Raw genomic sequence first — 23,674 nt, 5'->3', positions numbered from 1 at the left:
CCTGAAGATTGCTATGGGTAATACTGACAAACAAGGCTCAACTAGGTTACCCAAGGAGTCCTATATGACTAGATGTGTCACAAAGTTCCATCCTGGTGCTGGTACTATTTAACAGCTTTTAAGTGGCATTAAAGTTGTGGACACCAGTTGGATAGCTCAATGTTTCACTAACATCAGAACAAGGGATCCAAGTCCTCAAAAGCAGAAAAATAGAATGCAATGGAGATAGATATTCATTGCACTCTTATGTCCCCCAATTGTGGAATAAATGTCCACTACAGATTAAGCCGTAGGATGCACTGTCAGTCTTCAGACAGAAGGATAGATATCCACATATCTATCCCGGGACTGACTGGCCTAACACTCCCTGAGAAGGGGAGTACAGCCTGAGGGTGGGTATTGACAAAGCCTTAATGGCCATGAAACTAAATTGCCTTGTCACGCTTACGAATCCTAAAATGCTATGATAGTGTAAAGTGGTTTGCCAATGTTCATGTATGTGTCACTGTATTTGTGGAGTTAAATGCTGCAGTGCATTATCATGTTTTTCATTCTTTACTTTTTTGAGCATATTTTAATAAAAAACTTTATGAACTTTTTGTTAAAGCACAACCCAAATACATTGTGTACCCTTTGGTAATGTCGTCATAGAGTTAGTGTTAGATGCACCGACTGATGTCTCTGGACTTGCACAATTTATAGATGCACCTCACTGTTTCCCCTGCAGTGAAAGTCACTGAGGTCAAAGTTTGGTGTTTACAGCCAGTGGCATGAGTATAGGAAAAAATTACAACTTTTATAAGTTACTTAACCAGAGTGGAGGCCAAAAACATTCACTGATGGGGCAAAAATGCTAAATGTATGCAGTGCAAAGGTTAAACAAAATATAAGAAAAACAGTAACCATCTGTAAATCACTTCACGGTACCAGTGAATAAGTCATACTTAAAAGACTACCTCCCATAAAAACAGATTATGCTCTGGGAAAAGTCTGAATTTCATTTAGTTGTAGAATTGACATCATGCAAACAAAAAAGAATGTGGTCAAAACAGTAGATAAAAAATAAAGAATTTAAGTTTGATCACATATAGCCATAACAGTAAGATACAAAATTGATGCTCTACATTTGTTTCTCTAGCTTTGCCCATTAGGCCTGGCAACTGCTAAATTTTCTTTGCAATTTACTGTTGCCAAAAAAGCAAGAGCAGTGCAGCCTTTTGTACTTGACCCATCTTATCCATTTAGAAAAATTGCCAAGTTATCCCACCTCTGTAATAGCTGTAGTAAAGCAAATAAGCTGTAAAATTTGAATAAATTACTTACTTTTTTCTTTGCGTTCCCCATGTGCCTCTTAATAGTCAAACACCTTCCTGCTGGTCTTGAGGCCATTTGTTCTCTTCCCCTTACTGAAGGCAAGAGCCAGCTGGAAGGGGGTGTCATCCTGTCAACCCTGGAGGTCTTTATCCCCAAGAGCATTTATGTTTAAATCTTAACCCTACTTCCTGTTGTTAACTTTGATACCTGCATCACTGAGGGGGCCTGCTATGCCCTCCCAATGCATGTGAGGTCACCCACCCATTTCTTTGAAGACTTCCATTACCAGTTTGGTAAGCCAGTCCATATTCTGATTTAATGGTTGCAACTTCATTTCTCTGCAGGCCTTCGTTTACCTCCTCCCCAACAGTCAAGTCCCCTGCCCATCTCCCTCACTACCCGAGCTGCTTTTTAAACTCTCATAGTCTGGGTTGTCAGGAGAATTGTCCTATACCACAGACCTAGGCTTACAATTATTTACTTACTTTCTCTTGCATGTTTTTTTTCCTGGGGGTGGGGTGACTGTTTAATCTTCAGGTGTCTTCTCTGATACTGTTAAAAAATCACTGTTTCTAATCAGTAGTGGACATTAGCCAAACTGAGGGTCAGGTGATATGCTAAATGCAGGTTCATAGGTTCATACTAGGCTGTCTGCCCTAGGGCATTTATAAGCCTAGATAGTGTGTGTTTGGCTTTCGCCACCCATTTTAAATGAATTTTGCTATGCCCTTTTTCGAGGTTAGTATACTGTGCCTCTGTCTAACAGTGACACAGAAGTGATACCCGGGGTAAACCTACGATCTCCCATCCACTCATCAAGATTCCTCTTGAAGAGAGTCAATGAGGGGACTCTGCCTAACCTGGACTGGGATTTTATTCCAGAGTGAAGGGAGCCTCTGGGTTATTAATCTGTCCCTCCAGCATGTCCTATTTATTTTATTGCTGAGGTTCAAGTCTCTCGAGCGCGTAGCACAAGGGGATTTGGATTTTCTGAGGTGCAGCATGTCCATTAATTCTGGGTTGGACATGGCTTTATACGTCAGGCACAGATCGCCTCTGAGCAGGCGGTATGCCACTGAGTAGAGCTGGAGTTTCTTTAACCGGGCAGCATATGGCATCTGTTTGAGCCCTTTGATCCTCTTGGTGAGGTACTTTTGGGGTCTTTCCAGTTACTGCAGGTGTCTGGTAAGGTACATTCCCAAAGGGGCATTGTACTCAATTATGGGCCTGATGAGGGATGAGTAAAGAGGCACGATGACCTCCCCTGATCTAGATGTGAATCCCTTCATGATTAGGTGGGCTATATAAAATGTTTTTCTAACCACTTTGGCCACGTGGTTTTCAAATGGGCGGCACAGTATTGCAGCAGTTAACGTTGTCACCTCACAGCAAGAGGTTCACCGGTTCGATTCTCGGCTGGGGTGCCTTCTGTGTGGAGTTTGCATGTTCTCCCTGTGTTCGTGTGGGTTTCCTCCGGGTACTCCGGTTTCCTCCCACATTCCAAAGACATGCATCTGAAGCATTTCTCCCCAGGCCTCCACTGAAAACAGGCTCTGTGGAACCTAGTCGGACTTTCCCGGTCAACAAATGATAAATAAATAAAATAAATAAAAATGAGAGATTGCTATCAACTTGGGTCCCCAGGTCCCTAATTACTACTTCCGTACTTAATGGATTGCCACCTATGTGGTAATTTGTGGGCACTTTGTTTTTGCCAAAGGGGATGACTATACACTTTTTGGCATTTAGTTTGAGGCCATGGCTCTGGCACCAGTTGTCTGTTTCTATGAGGCCCTTTTGTAGTATACTTGTGTCGGCTGGAGAGTCGATTATGGCGTCTAGTTTTCAGTCATCTTCAAACCTGGTCAGCCACAGTCCTTTCGTGTTGGCCTGTACCGCTGAGAAATATATACCGAACAAGAGAGGTCCCAGGACTGAGCCTTGTGGGATGCCACTTGTAACTGGTTTGGAGTCTGACATGGCTCCAGCAATTCTAACCATGTGGGTTCTGTCCTTGAGCCAGTTTGCAACCCATCTAGTGACATAGGGGTTTATATTTAAGCTGGTGAGCTTATCTATAATGCCTGAGTGGGATATTGTATCGAAGGCTTTTGCGAGGTCCATGTAGGCTGTGTGGACCACCTTCCCCTCGTCAATGGCCTTGGTGACTGTTTCAAAGAAATTGACCAGGTTTAAGAGGCAGGACCTGCCCTTAACAAAGCTGAACTGGGGTGGGATCCAGTGTCTGTAGGTCCCCAATATCTTTATTTATGAGGTCCATGATGATCCTTTCCATAGCTTTGCAGACCAAGCTAGTCAGGCTTATGGGGCGATAGTTTCCAGGATCTGTTGAGGCACCACCTTTGTGGAGAGGGACCACTGTTGCTGTACGCCACTCTTTGGGTACATATCCTGTAGTAAGGCTGAGATTGAACAGTAGTTTTATGTTTGGGTTTAGCTCTTATTGGAGTTCATGTAGGACACAGCCTGGGGCACCGTCTGGTCCCATTGATGTGTTTTTTGCTTTGGAGAGGGCGGCTCTTACCTGAGCATCTGAGATGTCGGGGGCAGCACTCTGCTGGGATAGATATTTGCCCTTTTGGTGGGGAGGGAGAAGTTTGCGCTGAACCTGTCAGCTAGGATGTTGGCAATGTCTGTGGGTTCGGTGTATTTTTTGTCATTTTGGACTAATTCTGAGCATATCTGGGAATTCCCACCCAGGTTCCTAACATAACTAAAGAAAGCCTTGTGATTATCCTTAGTGTCCTGTGCAATTTTTCTCTCGAAGCTGGCCTTAGACGATTTTATGAGTGCCCGTAGTTTTTTGCTAATACTGATCAGAGATGCCTTCCCTTTTTGGGATTTTACTCTGTCATGTAGTGGCTTCCTCCTCCTATTGTATAGTTTGTTTATGGCTGGGGTCCACCATACAGGACGCCTGCCTTTGGAGGATTGGGTCTTGGTTTTATTTGGGATTGCATGATCCATGCATTCCTGAAGGTGTTCATAGAATGCGTTTATAAAGGATTCTGCGGTCTGGGCCGTATTTTCCACAGGCTTGGGGGCTTTGAAGGATTCCACATCGGTTTTGAGGAGTGTGAAATTTGCTTTAGAGAAGTTTTTCACTGTGGATGTTCTTCATACCACATTGCTGCAGTCCTAACACTTGGGTAGTCCGCTGTCCCAGTCGGCCCGAATACCAAAGTATATGGCTGACGTCGGTCAAGGCGCATTAGTCTGACGTCAGGACGTCAGGGTACAAATGCGCATGACCGACGTCATATCCTCAGTCTTTTTTGCCGCATGGTCCGATGCAGAAGCAGTTTTGCAAGTGCAGGTTGGCGTTCTGAGATTTTCCGAAGTCGGAGTTTCAGACCGAATCCAAGTTGGCTAAGTACCCCGTTGGGGAATATTTTGTTTTTTTCTTGCCTCAGTATTTTACCGGATGTCAGAAAAAGTGAATAACTGTAGTTCTTGTGGGAAACAGATACCTCATAGGGATTACCATACCTTGTGTATACCTTGCTTAGGGCCTGAGCACGACGTGGTTGGCTGCCGCTCTTGTGCTAGATTTAACAAACGCACTATAAAGAGAAGATTAGATTGTGCCAGGTTAGTTTTTGGGAAGCGGTGTAATTATAAAATGCCGTCGGATGCTCCGACGCCTGCTTCGTCAAAAAAGCGCAAGGACAAAACAGCAAAGCCTAGGCTGGAAGAACCGTCCGTACCGGACGTCGGTTCTTTAGAGGGCTCGGTGGAGCCAGGGGTTCAGCCAGAAATTTCTTTGGAATCCCAGGGAGAGACTTTATTACTGCAAGATGTGACTTCTCAGGAGGTAGGCCAGGCGGAAGGGGCTTCTCAGGTAGCTGTTCTTCCCTCCCTTCCTAAGGTGGTTAGGCCCTCCCCTGCTGTTTCCAAGGCTTCTCCCAGGGGCAGGCCAGGTTTTGTTTCAGGTGTTACCCCTACTTCTTCAGGGTCTGTACCTAAGAAGCATATGCTTAAGATGGCAGAAGATTTGATTACAATGATTAGAGGTTCTATGCCCCCTCCTGATAAGAGGCCTAGGGTGGAACCTGAGCTTGGGAGTTTTGAGCAGTGTTCGGATGCTTCTGAGTCTTCGGCTGAAGACTTGCAGGAGTATTCCCCTTACTCTGATTCTGATGTAGATGATTCTACTCCTTCTGCTTCTCCTCCTGAGGATTTTTCATTTTCAGAGACTCTTCATTCCATGAGGGAGCATTTTAAATGGGAAGGTCAGGATTTCTCTGATTCCAGGAAAAGGCTTAGGGAATTTTTGTTTCTACCCCAGCATAGGCCTTTAGCTATACCTCCTGTTCTAGATGTGGTGGAGGATGTTTTGCAGAGGCTTCTCTGAACCCTGACTCTTTGCCTCCTGCTCCAGTTAAACCGGATAGATATTATAGGGTGCCTGAAGCTCATAAGTATCTTTTAAGAGTCCTAGGGCAGACCCAGAAACTGTTTCACAGGGGCCTAAAGGTGTTAAGGCTTCTGTTGTTAAAAATCCTGTTCCTCCAGATAGAGGCAAGGGCTTTGGATAGATGGGGAAAGAAAGTGTATACTTCTTCCACTTTGGCCATGAGAGCTTTGAATTGCCAGTTTCACATGTTGAAATACCAAAATTATCTCCTTTCACAATTAAAGTCTAAGGTAGATGCTTTGGCGGAAGGTATTGAGTGTAAAGAGTTGCAGGATTTAGTTCATGTTTCTGAACAGGTGGGTAAGCATTCTTTGCAATGTGGTTTTGATGCTGTGCAGGCCTCTTGAGGGTGGCTGCCACTGGTTCGGTTCTTCGCAGGCACGCCTGGTTGAGGGATCAGAATTTAGCTGAGCATGTGAAAACAAGGATTTTAGATGCTCCTTTACAATCTGATGTGTTGTTTGGTTCGCCTGTGGAAGCAGTTCTAAAGAAAATGGAAGACAAGGCTAAGTCTATGCAGACTGTTAAAGATTTTTTGCAGGTTCAGCCTCCGAAGTTTAGTAGAAATTGGCCTACCAAGGGGTGGACATATCCTGCTTATGATTCCCAGTCTAGGGGTAGGTCTAGACGTGGTAGAGGCAGAGCTCAAGGTTCTTTTAGGCCTAGAACAGGGAGTTCACCTGCTCAGTCTTCTGGTGAGGGCAGGGGTCAGTCCTTTCGTAAACAGACCCAATGACCTGCCTTTTCAGCTTCCGGAATCTTCTCGTCTGGCAGCACCTTTGGGAGGAAGATTGGCACTTTTCAAAGAAAACTGGAGTTTAATTACCCAAGACAGATGGGTATTGGATATCATTCACCACGGTTACAGGTTTTATTTCCATACCTTGCCTCCTTTCAAAGGCATGCCAGACATTCCTCCTCAACAAAGGAAAGAGGCTCACAAGCAAATTTCTCTGTTGCTCCAAATAGGGGCCATTCAGCCGGTTCCTGTGCCAGAATGGGGCCTAGGATTTTATTCTCGCCTGTTCCTAGTACCAAAAAAGGGGAACACGTGGAGACCAATTTTGGATCTGTCTATCCTCAACACTTATCTGGACATTCCCAAGTTCAAAATGTTGACGTTACAACAGCTTTTACCTCTGCTGGGCAAAGATCACTGGATGGTAACTTTGGATCTCAAGGAAGCTTACCTTCATGTTCCTATCAGACTAATTTGCAGGAAGTATCTGCGTTGTCGAGCTGGGAATTCTCATTATCAGTTCTCTGCAGTGCCCTTTGGGTTATCTAGTGCCCAGAGTATTCACAAAGGTTCTGGCTCCAGTGATAGCTTTCTTCAGGCTAAAAGGAATACAAATCTATCCTTATTTGGACGATTGCCTGATTCTGGCTCAAGGAAGGGACGTGCTTCTTCAGCATTTGGAATATGTGATAGCAGTGCTAAGATGCCTAGGGTATTCTGTGAACGAAATAAAGTCCAGTCTAGTACCCTCTCAAGACATGTGCTTTCTGGGTGTGAGACTGAATACAGCAACCCAGATGGCCTTTTTAACCCCGGACAAACAAAAGAATCTTTCTCTTTACTTCCATCAACTATCTCATCAGTTCGGGCTGACTGCAAGGACAGTCCTTCAAGCCTTAGGGTTCATGGCATCTTGTATTCTGGTACTTCCCAATGCCAAACTGCATATGAGGAAGCTACAATGGTATCTCAAAATGTATGGACACAGCACTGCCAGGATTTGGACACTGTCATTCAAATAATACCTTGCATTCAAAAGGAATTTTTGTGGTGGGCTCAGGAATGTCACCTAAACAAGGGACTCTCTGTGACCCAGCCAGAGGCGAGTCAGATTCTTACGACAGATGCCTCAGACACAGCTTGGGGAGCTCATCTGAATGGAAAGTGGATACAAGACAAGTGGCCTGCCAGACTGCAGCATCTACATATCAACATGAAGGAGATGTTAGCAGTCCAGTTTGCATTACTGGCTTTCAAGGATTTACTTCTTCCAGGGCAGGTGTTGATTCTAACAGACAACACAACTGTCATGTGGTACATCAACAAACAAGGGGGAACACATTCTTATCCTCTATGCAGGCAAGCAATGATTTTGTGGGAGACTGCGTTAAGCTTGCAGCTGAATCTTCAAGCAAGGTTTCTGCCAGGAGCACAGAACTCCTTAGCAGATGTGTTAAGCAGGCAAATCATGGATCCCCACGAGTGGAAACTGGATGATCTTGTATTTCAGACATTGACAGTGTCATGGGGAACTCCAGACATAGATCTGTTCGCTTCTCCACTAAACCACCAGCTGCCAAAGTTTTGCACGAAAAGGTTTCATCACACAGCCTGGACAGTGGATGCTCTTTCTTTCAGTTGGAAAAATCTTCATGTGTATGCCTTTCCACCTCTGCCTCTCCTCCCAAAGGTACTCCTAAAGGTCAGACAAGACAAGCCAAGGATGATTTTAATAGCTCCAGATTGGCCTCGGCAGCACTGGTACCCATTGCTGAGGAGTCTGGTAAGGAAGCCTCCATGGCCCTTACCTTTGATTCCACACCTATTGTCTCAGAAGGACGGGCATCTACTCAATGTCAAGCTTCACTCTCTTCATCTAACAGCCTGGCATATTCTGTTTTGAACCATAGCAGGTCTCAGCTTCCTCAACAAGTTTTGAATGTGATTATGGAAGCCAGAAGACCTAGTACAAGGAAAGTGTACGCAGGAAAATGGAAGGGATTTTTATTTTGGTGTGCAGCAAAGGATTTGGATGTTTCTGAGCCAAATTTGAGTGTGGCTCTTCAATATCTTACTGAGTTATTGGACAAAGGTTTGTCTTTCTCTTCCATTAAGATTCATGCTGCAGCAATTTCAGCTCACTATGATTGTGACCCACCATTGTTTTCTCATCCTTTGTTCAAGCAATTTCTTAGAGGGCAAAGAATATAAGACCCCACGTAGAGCTCCTACTCCTGCTTGGGACCTCAATTTTGTGTTGGAGAAACTCACTCTACAACCTTTTGAGCCTGCAGCTACTGCTGAATTGAAATATTTGTCATGGAAGACTGCTTTTTGTTAGCCATTACCTCTGCAAGAAGGGTGTCTGAATTGCAGGCCCTTATGGCGGTTGAGCCTTTCCTGATTTTTCATAAGGATAGGGTATCTTTACGTACTAATCCTTCCTTTATGCCTAAAGTGGTTTCTAGTGTGGCTTTAAACCAAACTATTCATTTGCCTACTTTTTATGCAGATCCCCAAAATAACGGGCAAAAGATTTTGCACACTTTAGATGTACACAGGCAGTTGCGTTATTATTTAAGCAGGACTAAGGATTTTAGGCAGTCTCAGCAGTTGTTTGTTTCTTTTGCTTTGAGTTCACAGGGCAAGCCTGTGTCAAAACAAACTATTTCTAAGTGGATTGGGTTTTGCATTGCATTTTGTTATTCCCATCATGGCAAGGAGATTCCAGCTGGGATTAGGCCTCATTCCACTAGGGCTACTGCCACTTCAACAGCATTTCTAAGGGGTGGCAACTAAGGATATTTTGGAGGCAGCTACTTGGAGTTCAGTGCATACTTTCTCTAAGCATTACCACCTTCCTCTCTACTCTAAATCTAGGGCTGGTTTTGCCACGGCTATTTTGCAGGGCATGTTGTCAGCTCCTGCTTCCTTATGATTTGCCAGCCTCCCTTACCTCTGCTTTGGGATTCTACCCAAGTGTTAGGACTGCAGCAATGTGGTATGAAGAACATAGTACAGTTTTGTACCTACCATAAATGTAGATGTTCGAAGATCCACATTGCTGCAGTCCAATTTACCCTCCCTCCTTCCCCTCTGTGTTTAGGGGTGGTTGTGTGGATGGGGTTATACTCTTGTAAATTTGTATATATATTGCATATATATTTGGTGCAGGAGTGTGTGGTGTTTTTTGGTTTTAGCCTTATCTTTTTAGGGTCTTCTGACATCTGGGGCAAGAAAAGACTGAGGATATGACGTCGGTCATGCGCATTTGTACCCTGACGTCCTGACGTCAGACTAATGCGCCTTGACCGACGTCAGCCATATACTTTGGTATTCGGGCCGACTGGGACAGCGGACTACCCAAGTGTTAGGACTGCAGCAATGTGGATCTTCGAACATCTACATTTATGGTAGGTACAAAACTGTACTTTTTCTGGGCAGGGGGTGGGGTCAGGATGTGAATATCCAGTGAGATTAGTTTATGGTCTGATCTTACCAGTGAGGGATACACTTCTGGTCTGGAGCATAGAGTCCCCAATGTTGGTGATGATCAGGTTCAGTATGTTTTTCCCTCTTGTGGGAGTGGTAACAAGTTGTTCCATAACATTTGAGTTTATAAATTCTAGGAACCTTTGGGCTAGGGTGTTGGAGCTAGAGTAATGCTCCCAGTCTGTGTTTGGGTAGTTGAAGTTGCCCAATATAATGGTGTTTGGAGAGACCTTCATATTTTCCAGTGTTCTCAGGAAGGTCGAGTGGGGTTCCTTGGTTTGGGAGGGTGGTCTGTAGCAGGCTATAAACTGGAAGGCAGTTTTACCCACTGTTAGTTGCACATGGATAGTCTCTGATGCTTCGTGCTGTGCCACCAACCTGGAGGTGTGGGTATCTTTGACAAATATTGATACTCCACCTCCTTTTGTGGATCAGTCCAAGTTTTGGGGCCGAAAAGCATGGTATGAGGTATAACCTGGTAGTGCTGGGGTGCTCTCGGTAGCCTTGAACCAGGTTTCTGTTACTGCACATATATCTATGTTCTCCATGCTAAGGAGAGTTTTGAGTGCATGCATCTTGAGGTTTAGACTTCTGGCATTGAGTAGCATTACTCTTAGTTTATTATCCCTTGTGATACCTATGGAGGTGGGTTTGTCTTTTGAGCCTTGCCAAAAAAAGGCACTATGGGGTGGCAAGAGCCTTTGCCAATATCTGAAAGCCCAGGGGTGACAGGTGCAAGCCATCCCTAGCGAAGCATCGTGGCTTGTCGAGCATGTCATCTCAGGCTGACAGGCATTGGATCCCCTGTGAATGACACCAATACTTAAGCCAATTTTTGAAATTGATCATCTTTTCTTCATATTGTGGCATCATTCTTGGTGAGGGTAAGATGCTACTCAAGGTCAGGGTCATACTGGCCTGGGCTACATGCTGAGAGAGCTCCTCTGTCTCTTTTCATGTAGTCCGGGGAGGTACGTCTCAGGTCATTCACACCAGCATGGACAATGACTGAGTCATATTTGTACTTGCCTTGGCGTGATCTGAGTGCTTGTGTTGTGTGGCGGATCCTAGCGCCCGACAGGCAGCTCACCATGACCTTCTCCTTGTTCAGCCTGGTGAACGGGACGTCAGTGTACCTGACGATAGAGTCACCTATTACAAGTGTATCAGGTGTGTTGTTTAGCTTTAAGGTATTAATACTAAAAGGATACGTAAATCCCCAGTAAGCACCTACTGGTGGGCATATATTGGCTGGGTACAGCATTAGGGATGTCACTGTTGAGGTTACCTCTGCCTCGAAAACAGATGCCAGCTGTCTGGTTCCCAGTCTTCACCAAAGATTCATTGGTGGGATGTCTGCCATCAGGCTGAGGCAAGCATAAAAACCACGTCACTCCAGTCTCTCCTTGGCCTGCTATTGTGATCTATGGTCATGAGCACAAAAAGCAGACAATCCTACTCCTATTCCATGAGGATAACCACACAAATCGTGTTTTAGTAATATGCTCTTAAGCTGACATTTTTAAGCAGCCCTTTGAGAACCACTGTAGTAGTTGTGTAAAAAGGCACAGCAGCTGTATTGATGGAATTGTCAAGTGGTTTATGAGTAGAAGAACTTGGTAATCAAGTAGCTATGTGTAGATGAGAGTGTTGTAGTTGGACGACTCCATTCTCATACAGGGGCTCTCAGTTAATGACCACATGTTAATTTGACATTTGTGAATTGCTTAAATTAGCTTGTATCTCACTGAACCTTTTGCACATTTTGCGAGTGATAGGACTGTAACATTAGTGAATGTGAAGAGGGTAGTTTGTAATACTCTGTTTCACTCACAGTAGGATTCCATCAGTAATTTTGCTGGGGAAGATTGAAATGGATACTGTCTTTGGAACAACATTATGGAAAAATTAGTAGTAGAAAAAGTTTGCAGAAATGTGTCATTTGTTGTAGATACTAAGTGCATATGATTTTCGTCTTTCTATAGCCATGGCCCTTTGAACTTCAGCTGTCCTCTCCCTGTGAGGGGTTTCTGGTATGTATATGATGTGATTTCTACATTGCATGGATTGTCTATCCTGCCACCTGCATGCAAGAGCATGTGTAAATGTTCCCTTCATTTTTATGGGAATGTGCATGACCTGCTGCATGTCATTTGGCTTTGTAGAGGCTGCTACAGCTGGTCATTATCATTAGTGTTCCTTTCTTGGGCTTTGGTATATGAAGCCATCTTAATTATGCCATGTCATGAGTGATGCAAAATACAAGTTTCAAGAACCTAGTAAGCAAAAGACCATGCATTACAAAAATACTATTCCCATTACCAGCATGAAATAGTTTAAAATATATATCTGCTTTGCACTTCTATTTAAAATGCTGTTTGTAAAGTCAATTTGTAGTTTTAAAGTGGGGAAACTAGATTTATGACCACCAAGGAAGGAGAGACTGTGAACTTCATGAGTTACAAGCAACTTGGTCTGTGTACATAAGTATGTTTTTTAAATTTTTTTCCAATTTTTGCCTTTTTTTTGGGGGGGGGGGGGGGTGGCTACAGATGTCAGTAATACTGATTTTTCTAATGCTAATTCAGTTGTGTTTTTCCCCTTCTGGACTTGATTTGAAAATGCATTTAACCAGATCACAGTATATTGTACTGCATTTTGCATGATGTTCTTCGTATTTCACTGTTGCAGTCGTCACTTTTGGGTTGTCTGCTTGCAGTAGCCCTCAGTTGGCCTGATTAACAAAGTCTTGGGTCCTGTGTCGGTTGCTGTCCCTTCTTCCATGATGTCAGGGGTATAAAACATGCAGCCGACGCCATTACATCAGTCTTTCTTGCCATGCGGTGCCTGAAGCAGAAGCAGTTCGCAAGTGCCGGTCGGCCGACTCCTGAAATTTTCGTTTTCGAGTTTCAGAACTCAAGTCTTCAACTAAAGCTGAGTACCCCATTGGGGAAGCTTTCTTGCTCTTTACCGATGTCAGTGAAAGTTAATAATTGCATTACTTGTGGAAAGCAAATACCTCATAAAGATTTTCATTCGTACTGTATTCCTTGCCTAGGCCCTGACCACAACATACCGTGCTGTCGGTTTTGTGCTTTATTTAATCAGTGCACTATCAGTTGGTATATTTTTGCCTCTAAATATTTCGGTTATCGGTTTAATTATCCAGAAATGTCATCTGTTAGCCATCCGACTACCAGGATTCCGAAAAAACGCAAGGAAAAAGACAGGCTGTAGAGGTCCAAAACTGCCGACAACGCTTCTCCTAAGCCAGTTCGCCGGTACTCACTGAGGCACTTTCGCAGCCCCTGATATCCGCTACTTTTGATTTGCAGGCCTCTACTGAGACCCATTCGGAGTCCGGTATGCCGTGAGATGCTTCAACTATGGAACCTGCGGATGTCTCTATCTTTGATGGGTTCAGAGCCGCTGTGCAGGCACCGGCTTTTGAAGGTGTATTCAGGCCTAAGGACTTGCATATTAAACCGACGCCTCCTCCTTCTTTTAGGCCTAAATCTCGAATCATGCCTAAAAAAATGATGCCCAGGCCATATACTCAGGCATATTTGCCTAAAAAACAAATAAGAATGGCTGAAGATCTTATAACTTTAATCAGGGGAAGCCAGCCTTCCCCTTCTAAGAGATCTAGGACTGAAGCTGTTTATGAATCTTCTGACCAGGATTCTGATTTTTCTGATTCTTCTGATGATCTGGATTTGCCCCTATCTACTTATGAGGATTCTGATGCAGAGGACTCTCTTCCCTCTGCTTCCCCTCCAGAGGATTTTTCTTTTGGTGAAACATTACATACTTTAAGGGAGCAGTTCCATTGGGAATGCCAGGATTTTTCTGATTCAGAAAAGAGGCTTAAGGATTTCTTACTTCTGCCTCAGCATAGGTCTTTAGCTATTCCTTCTGTACTAGACATTGTTGATGATGCCTTTTCGGAATCTGGTTTGGCCCCTGATTCCTTGCCTCCTGCTCCCAGAAAACCTGACAGATATTACAGGGTTCCTGACTCACTCAAGTTCCTTTTTAAAAATCCTTTTGCAGATACAGAGACTATTTCACAGGGACCCAAGGGCATTAAGGCTTCTACTGCTAAAAATCCTACCCCTTCTCATAGAGACTCCAGGGTGCTGGATAGATGGGGTAAGAAGGTTTACACTTCTGCAACCTTGGCCATTAGGGCTTTAAACTGCCAGTTTCATATGTTAAAGTATCAACAACATGTTATTGGATTGCTTAAACCGAAAATGTTGTTGATTCCTGACTGTGCAGAAAATAATTACAGGATTTAATGCATTCTGCTGAACAGGTTGGAAAACATACTTTGCAATGTGGATTTGATTCTTTAGAGGCCCCTTGCAGGGCTGCTGTTACTGGTTTTGTACTCAGAAGGCATGCTTGGCTTAAGGAGCAATCTTTACCTGATCATGTTAAAGCTAAATTGTTGGATGCTCCCTTAAATCAGGACCACCTGTTTGGCAACAAGGCTGAGGAAGTTCTTAAAAAGGTGGAAGATAAAGCTAAATCTATGTAAATTGTTAAATATTTCTTACAAGTTCAGCCTCCTAGATTTAGTAGCCACTGGCTCTTTAAGAATTGGTCCTTTTCAGCCTCTTCAAGGTCTTTTCAAACCAAACCCAGACATGGCAGAAACCCCAGGTTTCAGTCCCAGGGGACACACAAGACTAAGCAGTGTGGGGTTTCCGCACCCAAATCAGGGAGTAGTAAGACTCCCCCCTACGGAAAACAGTCGCAATGACTTGCCTCTAAAACTTCCAAGCACTTCCCAACTGAATGCTCCTTTAGGCGGAAAGATTGGTCTGCATGCCGAAAACTGGGAACTCATTACCCAGGGCAAATGGGTTTTAAATATAGTGTCCCAAGGATACAGATTTTACTTCCACATCTTACCAACACCAAGAGGATGGCCAGATATACCCCCCAAATCAGTGGGCAGAGGCCCAAAATCAAGTACTCTCTCTCTTAAACATGGGGGTTATTCATTTGGTACCAGAAGAGGAAAATGGAAAAGGGTTCTATTCGAGACTTTTCCTGGTACCCAGAAAAGGCAATACATGGTGTCCTATCCTGGACCTTGCTACTCTAAATACCTTTCTAGTGATTCCAGAATTCAAGATGCTGACTCTTCACCAGCTACTTCCTATGGTAGGCAAAAATCCATGGTTGGCAACACTAGATTTAAAAGAAGCATACCTACACATCCCTATCAAGGAGTCTTGCAGAAGATACCTACACTTCAAAGCAGGCTACATGCACTATCAGTTCTCTGCACTGCCCTTTGGCTTATCAACTGCACCCAGTGTACTCACAAAGTGGCTAGCTCCAGTCATTGCATTTTAAAGACAAAGAAATATTCAAATATACCCATATCTGGACGACTGTCTAATTCAGGCAGAAAGCCAGGAAATACTTTTGAATTATTTGGCCTTTGTTCAAAGGGTACTGACTTGTCTGGGGTACACCATAAACGAAAAGAAATCCCACCTGGTACCCTGTCAACAAATTATATTCCTGGAAGCAAGCTTGAATACAACTTCCCAGATGGCTTTCCTCACACCAAAGAAATGGATTAATTTGACAACCTACTTCAAATAAGTGGCCACAAAAACCCAGTTATCTGCAAGGCAAATACTGCAAACCTTGGAGTTCATGGTCTCCTGCATTCTTTTAATTCCATATGCAAGGCTGCATATGAGGAAACTGCAATGGTATCTCAGAATCCTATGGTGTCAACATTCGTAGGATCTAGAAGCAATGATTCCTGTCATACCTTGTCTAAGCTTAGAGTTCCTTTGGTGGGCAGAGGCCTGCCACCAAAACAGGGGTCTACAATTCACACTACCCCCTGCCGCCCAAGCCTTAACAACAGACGCATCAGACTATGCATGGGGGTCCCACCTGGCAGAGAAGTGCATTCAGGGCAAATGGAACCCAAGTTAAATGCGCCTGCATATCAATCAAAAAGAAATGTTAGCAGTACAGAATGCTCTGACAGCCTTCAAGGACCACATTCCTCCAGGACAATTAATGATAAAGATGGACAACATCACTGTTATGTGGTATATAAACAAGCAGGGGGCTACACATTCTTACCCCCTCTGCAGACTAGCCATGGCATTGTGGAACACAGCCCTGAGCTATCAAGTACATTTACAAGCTCTTTTCCTGCCAGGAAAACTAAATACACTGGCAGACTAAGCAGAAACCTCCTGGACCCACACGAGTGGAAACTGGAACCAAGGATTTTCAACATGTTGACAAGCAAATGGGGTAGCCCAGATATAGACCTGTTTGCCTCCCCCCAAAACCATCAGTTGGACAAATTCTGCACAAGGACTCCCCACAAACAAGCTTGGAAAGTGGATGCTCTGTCTTTCAGCTGGAAAACCTATCAGTTTGCCTTTCCCCCCTCTGCCTCTGCTCTCCAAAGTACTACTAAGGGATCAAACAAGACAAACCAAAGACGATTTTGATTGCACCAGATTGGCCATACCAACACTGGTAACCCCCTCTTGCGCAGTGTGTCACTGTGGGCCCCATGGCACCTGCGTTAGATTCCTACTCTATTGTCTCAGCAGGAGAACCAAATGCTGCACCCTCAACTTCAAACACTGAATCTAGCAGCCTGGCTAATTACATAATTTCTCCTTTACCATCTCTCAATAAACCACTGATGGATATCATTGTAGTGGCAAGGAGGCCTAGTACCAGAAAGTCTTCCATTGAAAAATGGAAAAGATTCTGTGCCTGGAACCAAGCTCAAGGGATGAGTGCAACAGTACCCAATTTACCTCAGATTTTACAATACTTAACTGAGATGCTTCATAAAGACCTGTCTTTCTCCTCCATCAAAATCCACGCCTCAGCCATCTCAGCTCATTATAACACAGAACCAACCCTCCCCTCTCATCCACTGCTTAAGCAGTTCCTCAGTGGGGCCAAAAATCTACGACCACCCAGGAGAGCTCCAACTCCAGCCTGGGACCTCAACTTTGTATTGGAAAAACTCACCCTTTCTCCTTTCGAGCCAGCTGCCACTGTGGACTTAAAATTCCTTTCTTGGAAAACCACTTTCCTTTTAGCAGTCACTTCAGCAAGAAGGATTTCTGAATTACAGGCCCTCATGGCAGTGGAGGCTTTCATCATCTTTCATGCGGACAGGGTGTCCCTCAGGACCAATCCCTCCTTTATGCCCAAGGTGGTATCCAGTGTGGCCCTTAATCAGTCCAATACATTTGCCAACCTTCTTTCCTAATCCACAGAACAAAGGGGAAACAGATTCCGCACTCCTTAGACATGCACAGGCAACTTAGATTCTACTTGGACAGAACTTAACCTCAAAGGAAATCTCATCAACTGCTGGTGGCATTTGCTGTAGGGGCAGATTGGAAGGATATTTCAAAGCAAACCATTTCCAAATGGATAGACCATTGCATTCATTTCTGTTACAAACACCATGGAAAACCTCTCCCACAGGGGATCAGACCCCATTCTACCAAGGCACCATCTACAGACTTTCTTTTCTCAGAGGTGTCCCTACCAGGGACATCCTAGAAGCTGCTACCTGGAGTTCTGTACATACTTTTACCAATCTGCTAATTTACTCTAAATCCAGAGCTGGCTTTGCCACTGCAGACTTGCAGAGCCTTTTAGCTGGTCCTAATTCTATTTAAGTTCCTCCTCCCATCCTTAGCTTTCAGAATCTACCCAAAAGTGATGACTGTAACAGTGAAACACGAAGAACATAGTACAGTTGTGCACACTTACCATAAATGTAGATGTTCGAGTGTATTCACTTTTGCAGTCCTGGTTATCCTTCCTCCAGCCCCCTTCTTTTTTTGGATATACCTCTACTTTCCTTTGCTATCTTCAAAAGCTTTTTGGTGTACTTACTTTTCTATTGGAGGTATAACCTTGTATATTTATAGATTTAATTGCTTCTCATTAAGGGATCACCAGCCCCCTTATTTTTTTGGATATACCTCTACTTTCCTTTGCTATCTTCAAAAGCTTTTTGGTGTACTTACTTTTCTATTGGAGGTATAACCTTGTATATTTATAGATTTAATTGCTTCTCATTAAGGGATCACCTGACATCTGGGGCCAGAAAAACTGATGTAATGGCGTCGGCTGCATATTTTATACCCCTGACAAACTGACGTCATGGAAGAAGGGACAGCAACCGACACAGGACCCAAGACTTTGTTAATCAGGCCGACTGAGGGCTACTGCAAACAGATAACCCAAAAGTGACTGCAACAGTGAATACACTCAACATCTACATTTATGGTATGTTTACACAATTATACTTTACTCATTCTGTGCATGTAAACAATTCTTTCGGAGTTGCTGCCTGCCTGAGTCGCATTTTTACACATATACTTTGAAACTGAAAATATAAGCCGAAATAATTTTTGATCATCAGGGCACAATGCTGTGGATTCGAAATACAGTTTGCTCAGAGTGGATACTGCCAAAGGTAATCTGCCAGAACTGTCATGACTTCAACTTAAAATTGATTTTGTACATCCATGAGGAAGCAAGCAAGCCTTTTAAAGTAGTACTGTCAATTATGTCTTATGCAAGTATAACATTGCAACCCATGCCAGAAAATACATGTGCACCCCTGTGTTGGAATGTACACTCGTAGTCACTACGGTGCTAAAGGCTGATGAAGCTGCTGCCAGTGCGCTCAAAACCAGCAGATGAAATGAGAGAGAGCCATGATGTGCTTCTGTACAAAGTCCAACATTCTGTCGGTTTGTGTTTCATTTCAACATGTACCCCTCTGTTCAGACAGACAGAAGATGTTCATCGTGTTACCCTGCTGCAGTCATCACACTTGGGTTATCCTGCCGTCAGGCGGTCCCGCAGTCTGCCTGAGTTCCAAAGTCTTGGTCCGGCGTCAGTTGCTGTTGCTTCTTCCCTGACGTCAGTGCGCCAGGGGTATATAAGAGGCATCTGACGCCATTTACGTCAGTCTTTCTTGCCACGTGGTGCCCGAAGCAGAAGTCGCAAGTGCCGGTCGGCCGACACCTGTGATTTTCGAATCGAATTTCAGTCCGAAGTCTTCAGTAAAGCTAAGTACCCCGTTGGGGAACCTTTTCTTGCCTCAGTCAGATGTCAGAAAAAGTTAACAATTGCATTTCTTGTAGGAAGCAAATACCTCATAAGGACTTCCAGTCTTATTGTATTCCTTGCCTAGGCCCAGACCACGACGTCACAGGTTGTCGGTTTTTGCTAGGTTTAATAAACGAACTATCAAACGCCGTTTTGACTTCGCACGACATTACCTTGGTAGGAAATTTAATTATATCATGCCGTCGGAGCAACCGACGACCGGCATGCATAAAAAAACGCAAGGATAAGGACAGACAGCCTAGGAACAAGCCAGACTCCGAGGCCTCTACTGGGCCTGTCGCCGGTTCTCCGGTTTTCAGTGAGGCACCTACGCAGTCCCTGATGACCACAGAATTGGAACTCCAGACAGCTGCGGATTCTCAAACGGAGTGTACTAGGCCGTCGCAGCAATCTTCTTTAGGCCCTTCCGACACCAGAGCAGAAGGAGATCCCGGTGCAGTAGAACACCTTCGGTTGCAGAAGGTGTCTTCAGACCGACTACACTCACCATTAAATCTTATGCTAAGCTTAAAACTCCATTAAAACCAAAAAAGACTGTACATCAGTCTACATTTCAAGGCCCCATGCCTAAGAAACAGATGCTTAAGATGGCTGAAGATTTGATTACCCTAATCAGGGGTTCCCATCCCCCTCCAGATAAAAGACCAAGACAAGAGGAGGATTATGCTTCCTCTGACCAAGTTTCAATTTCCTCAGATTCTTTTGAGGAGCAGGATTACACTTTTCCCCCTTAAGACTCTGATGCTGAAGACTCTATTCCCTCAGCATCTCCTCCTGAAGACTACTCCTTTGGGGAAATTTTACACACCATGAGGGAACATTGTGGATGATGTTTACTTGGAGTCTAGTCTAAATCCCGACTCTCTACCTCCTGCTCCAGCCAAACCAGACAGGTACTACAGAGTACCTGATTCACACAAATTCCTTTATAAAAGTCCTGTGGCTGACCCAGAGACAATTTCCCAGGGTCCCAAAGGGGCTAAAGCTTCTATGGCTAAAAATCCTGTGCCCTCTGAAAGGGATTCCAGAGCACTAGACAGATGGGGAAAGAAGATATACACTTCAGCTACTCTGGCTATTAGAGCATTAAATTGCCAGTTTCACATGCTGAAATATCAGCAATTCCTAATGTCTCAATTAAAACAAAAAATGAGCACACATTCTGAACAGTCTGAATTCAAGGAAATGCAGGATCTGTTGCATGCAGCTGAACAGGTGGGCAAACATACTTTACAATGTGGATTTGATTCATTGGAAGCTTCCTGTACAGCAGCTGTTACTGGGTCTGTCATACATAGACATGCTTGGTTAAAAGAACAAACCCTACCTGATCATGTTAAAGCAAAATTACTGGATGCACCTTTACAGCAGGATGTATTATTTGGTGTCAAAGCAGAAGAGGTTTTAAAGAAAATGGAGGATAAGGCAAAGCCTATGCGGACGGTCAAGGATTTTTTACAGGTACAACCCCCCTCATTTCAGCAGAAATTGGCCAACAAAAAACTGGTCCTTTCCAGCTTCTGACAGATCACAGAGGGGCAAATACAGACACCCAAGGGGCAGAGGTCAGTCACAAGGCCCTTACAAACCTCGCCAGAAAGGAGGAGAAGACAGGCCCCAAGCTAGCAGAAGACAAACACAATGACTCAGTCCTCAACTACCAAGCAAATCTCTCTTGGCAGCTCCCTTGGGAGGAAAAGTAGCACTTTTTGCAGACAACTGGCACATCATCACAAAAGACAAATGGGTCCTAAACATTGTCTCACAAGGATACAAATTCCACTTTCATACCTTGCCAAGGATAAAAGGAATGCCAAACCTGCCACCAAATCAATGGGCAGAGGCACAGAAACAAATTACATCTCTCATGGACATGAGAGCCATTCAACAGGTACCTACACAGGAGCAAGGACAAGGATTTTACTCAAGACTCTTTCTAGTCCCAAGAAAAGACAAAGCATGAAGACCCATTCTGGATCTTTCAATTCTGAACACCTTTCTACAAGTACCAAAATTCAAGATGCTAACTACAGCAGCTTCTTCCCATGCTGGGCAAGAATGCTTGGCTAGTAACGTTGGACCTCAAGGAGGCATACCTGCATGTCCCTATTAGACAAAATTGCAGAAGATACCTCAGCTTCATTGCAGATTCAACCCATTATCAATTCTCTGCACTGCCCTTTGGCTTATCTACTGCACCCAGGGTCTTCATAAAATGCCTGGCACAAGTAATTGCATATTGCAGACAGAGGAATTCAAATATACCCATACCTGGACGACTGCCTTATTCAAGCAGAAAGCAAGGACATTCTTTTAAAGCATCTGGCATTTGTCAAACACCATCTAAGTTGCCTAGGGTACACAGTAAATGAAAAGAAATCAAAACTAGTGCCCTCACAAAACATAATATTCCAGGGTGCCAGCTTGAATACAACGGCCCAGATGGCTTATCTTATGCCAGACAAGCAACAACAGCTGACTCAATACTTCAGAATAATGGCAACAAAGACCCAACTCCCTGCAAGAAAAATTCTGCAGGCCTTGGGATTCATGGCATCTTGCATACTACTAATACCATTTGCAAAACTGCATATGAGGAAATTACAATGGTACCTGAAAAGTGTATGGACTCAGCACAGCCACACCTTGGAAACAATGATACCACTCATTCCCTGCCTTCAGCAGGAGTTTCTATGGTGGGCTCAGGCATGTCACCTCAACAAGGGTCAGCCTTTCACCTTAACCTACAGCCAAGCAAACTATGACAACAGATGCATCGGACTATGCCTGGGGAGCACACATGGCAGGACAGTGCATTCAGGGCAAATGGACTACAGATCAAAGGCATCTGCATATCAATCAAAAAGAAATGCTAGCAGTACAGAATGCCCTAACAGCTTTCAAGAACCTCTTACACGCAGGACAGCTAATAATAAAGACGGACAGCACCACAGTAATGTGGTACATAAACAAGGGGGCACACATTCCTACCCTCTATGCAGGCAAGCAATGACCTTGTGGAACACAGCACTGTATTACCTGGTTCAATTACAAGCACAGTTCCTGCCAGGAAAGAAAAGCACATTGGCAGATGACCTAAGCAGAAACATCATGGATCCCCACGAGTGGAAACTAGATCCACAAGTATTTGCAATGATAACTCAAAGATGGAGACGCCCAGACATAGATCTGTTTGCCAACCCCCAAAACTACCAACTTCAAAAATTTTGCACAAGGACATTCCATCCATGGACATGGAAAGTGGACGCCCTCTCATTCAGTTGGAAAACATTAACAGTGTATGCCTTTCCTCCACTGCCTCTTCTAGCAAAGATACTGCTGAAAGTCAGATTAGAGAGGCCACAAATGATACTCATTGCACCAGACTGGCCACGCCAGCACTGGTATCCAATTCTAAGGAACATGGCCCACGGCCCACCATGGATTTTACCACAAATTCCTCACCTGCTCACCCAGCGAGACAATCAGATTCTACACAGCCAGCTCAAGACTTTAAACCTGGCTGCATGGCAAATTACCTAAACAACCAGCCCACACCTCTATCCAAAGCTGTTATGGATGTCATTCTGGAGGTCAGAAGACCCAGCACCAGGAAAACCTATTCAGACAAATGGAAAAGATTTTGCGCCTGGAACCAGGCTAAAGGCCAAAATCCCCTTGATCCAAACATTCCTCAGATTCTACAATATTTAACTGAATTGTTGCACAAAAGACTTTCCTTTTCATCTATTAAGATCCACTCCTCAGCAATTTCAGCTCATTACAACACAGATCCTCCTTTATTATCACATCCACTCCTAGGACAGTACCTCAGAGGGGCTAAGAACATAAGACCACCCAGGAGAGCACCAAACACCTACTTGGGATCTCAACTCTGTTCTGGAAAAGCTTACACTGCTGCCGCCCTTTGAACCAGCTTTTTCAGCTGATTTAAAAAATTTTTTCATGGAAAACTGCCCTGCTACTAGCAATAACTTCAGCTAGAAGAGTCTCAGAGCTACAGGCACTAATGGCAGTGGAGCCTTTCCTCATTTTTCATCAGGACAGAGTCTCTCTACGTACTAACCCTTCCTTTATGCCAAAGGTGGTATCCTGTGTGGCCCTAAACTAAACCATTCATTTGCCCACCTTTTTCCCAAATCCCCAGAACAAAGGAGAAAGACTCCTGCACACTCTGGACATTCACAGGCAATTACGTTACTACTTGGATAAAACTAAGGCTTTCAGAAAATCTGACCAGCTCTTTGTAGCCTATGCTGCAGGATCACAAGGAAAAGCTATCTCAAAACAGACCATTTCAAAATGGATAGGACATTGCATACGTTTCTGCTACACGCATCATGGGAAACCGGTACCTGCTAACATTACGTCCCACTCCACCAGGGCTACAGCTACATCTGCAGCCTTTCTCAGGGGGGTGCCAGCCAAGGATAATTCTGGAAGCTGCAACTTGGAGTTCAGTGCACACCTTCACCAAACACTATCACTTACCTCTATGT

General features: G+C 44.2%; 1 protein-coding gene across 1 annotated transcript in view; it reads left to right on the top strand.

The window, feature by feature from the left end:
• MYO9B (myosin IXB) overlaps nucleotides 1-23,674 on the top strand; it is a 1,188,949-nt gene that overhangs the window by 1,079,310 nt on the left and 85,965 nt on the right. The window contains exon 37 of the mRNA XM_044054768.1: nucleotides 11,969-12,016. Coding sequence (XP_043910703.1) covers nucleotides 11,969-12,016 — 48 coding nt within the window. The remainder of the gene's footprint in view (nucleotides 1-11,968; nucleotides 12,017-23,674) is intronic.

Source organism: Protopterus annectens, chromosome 13.part0 (assembly GCF_019279795.1).
Source record: "Protopterus annectens isolate FY-2018-M chromosome 13.part0, PAN1.0, whole genome shotgun sequence".
In the NCBI taxonomy this organism is placed as follows: Eukaryota; Metazoa; Chordata; order Ceratodontiformes; family Protopteridae; genus Protopterus; species Protopterus annectens.
This window is presented reverse-complemented; position numbering and strand designations above follow the sequence as displayed.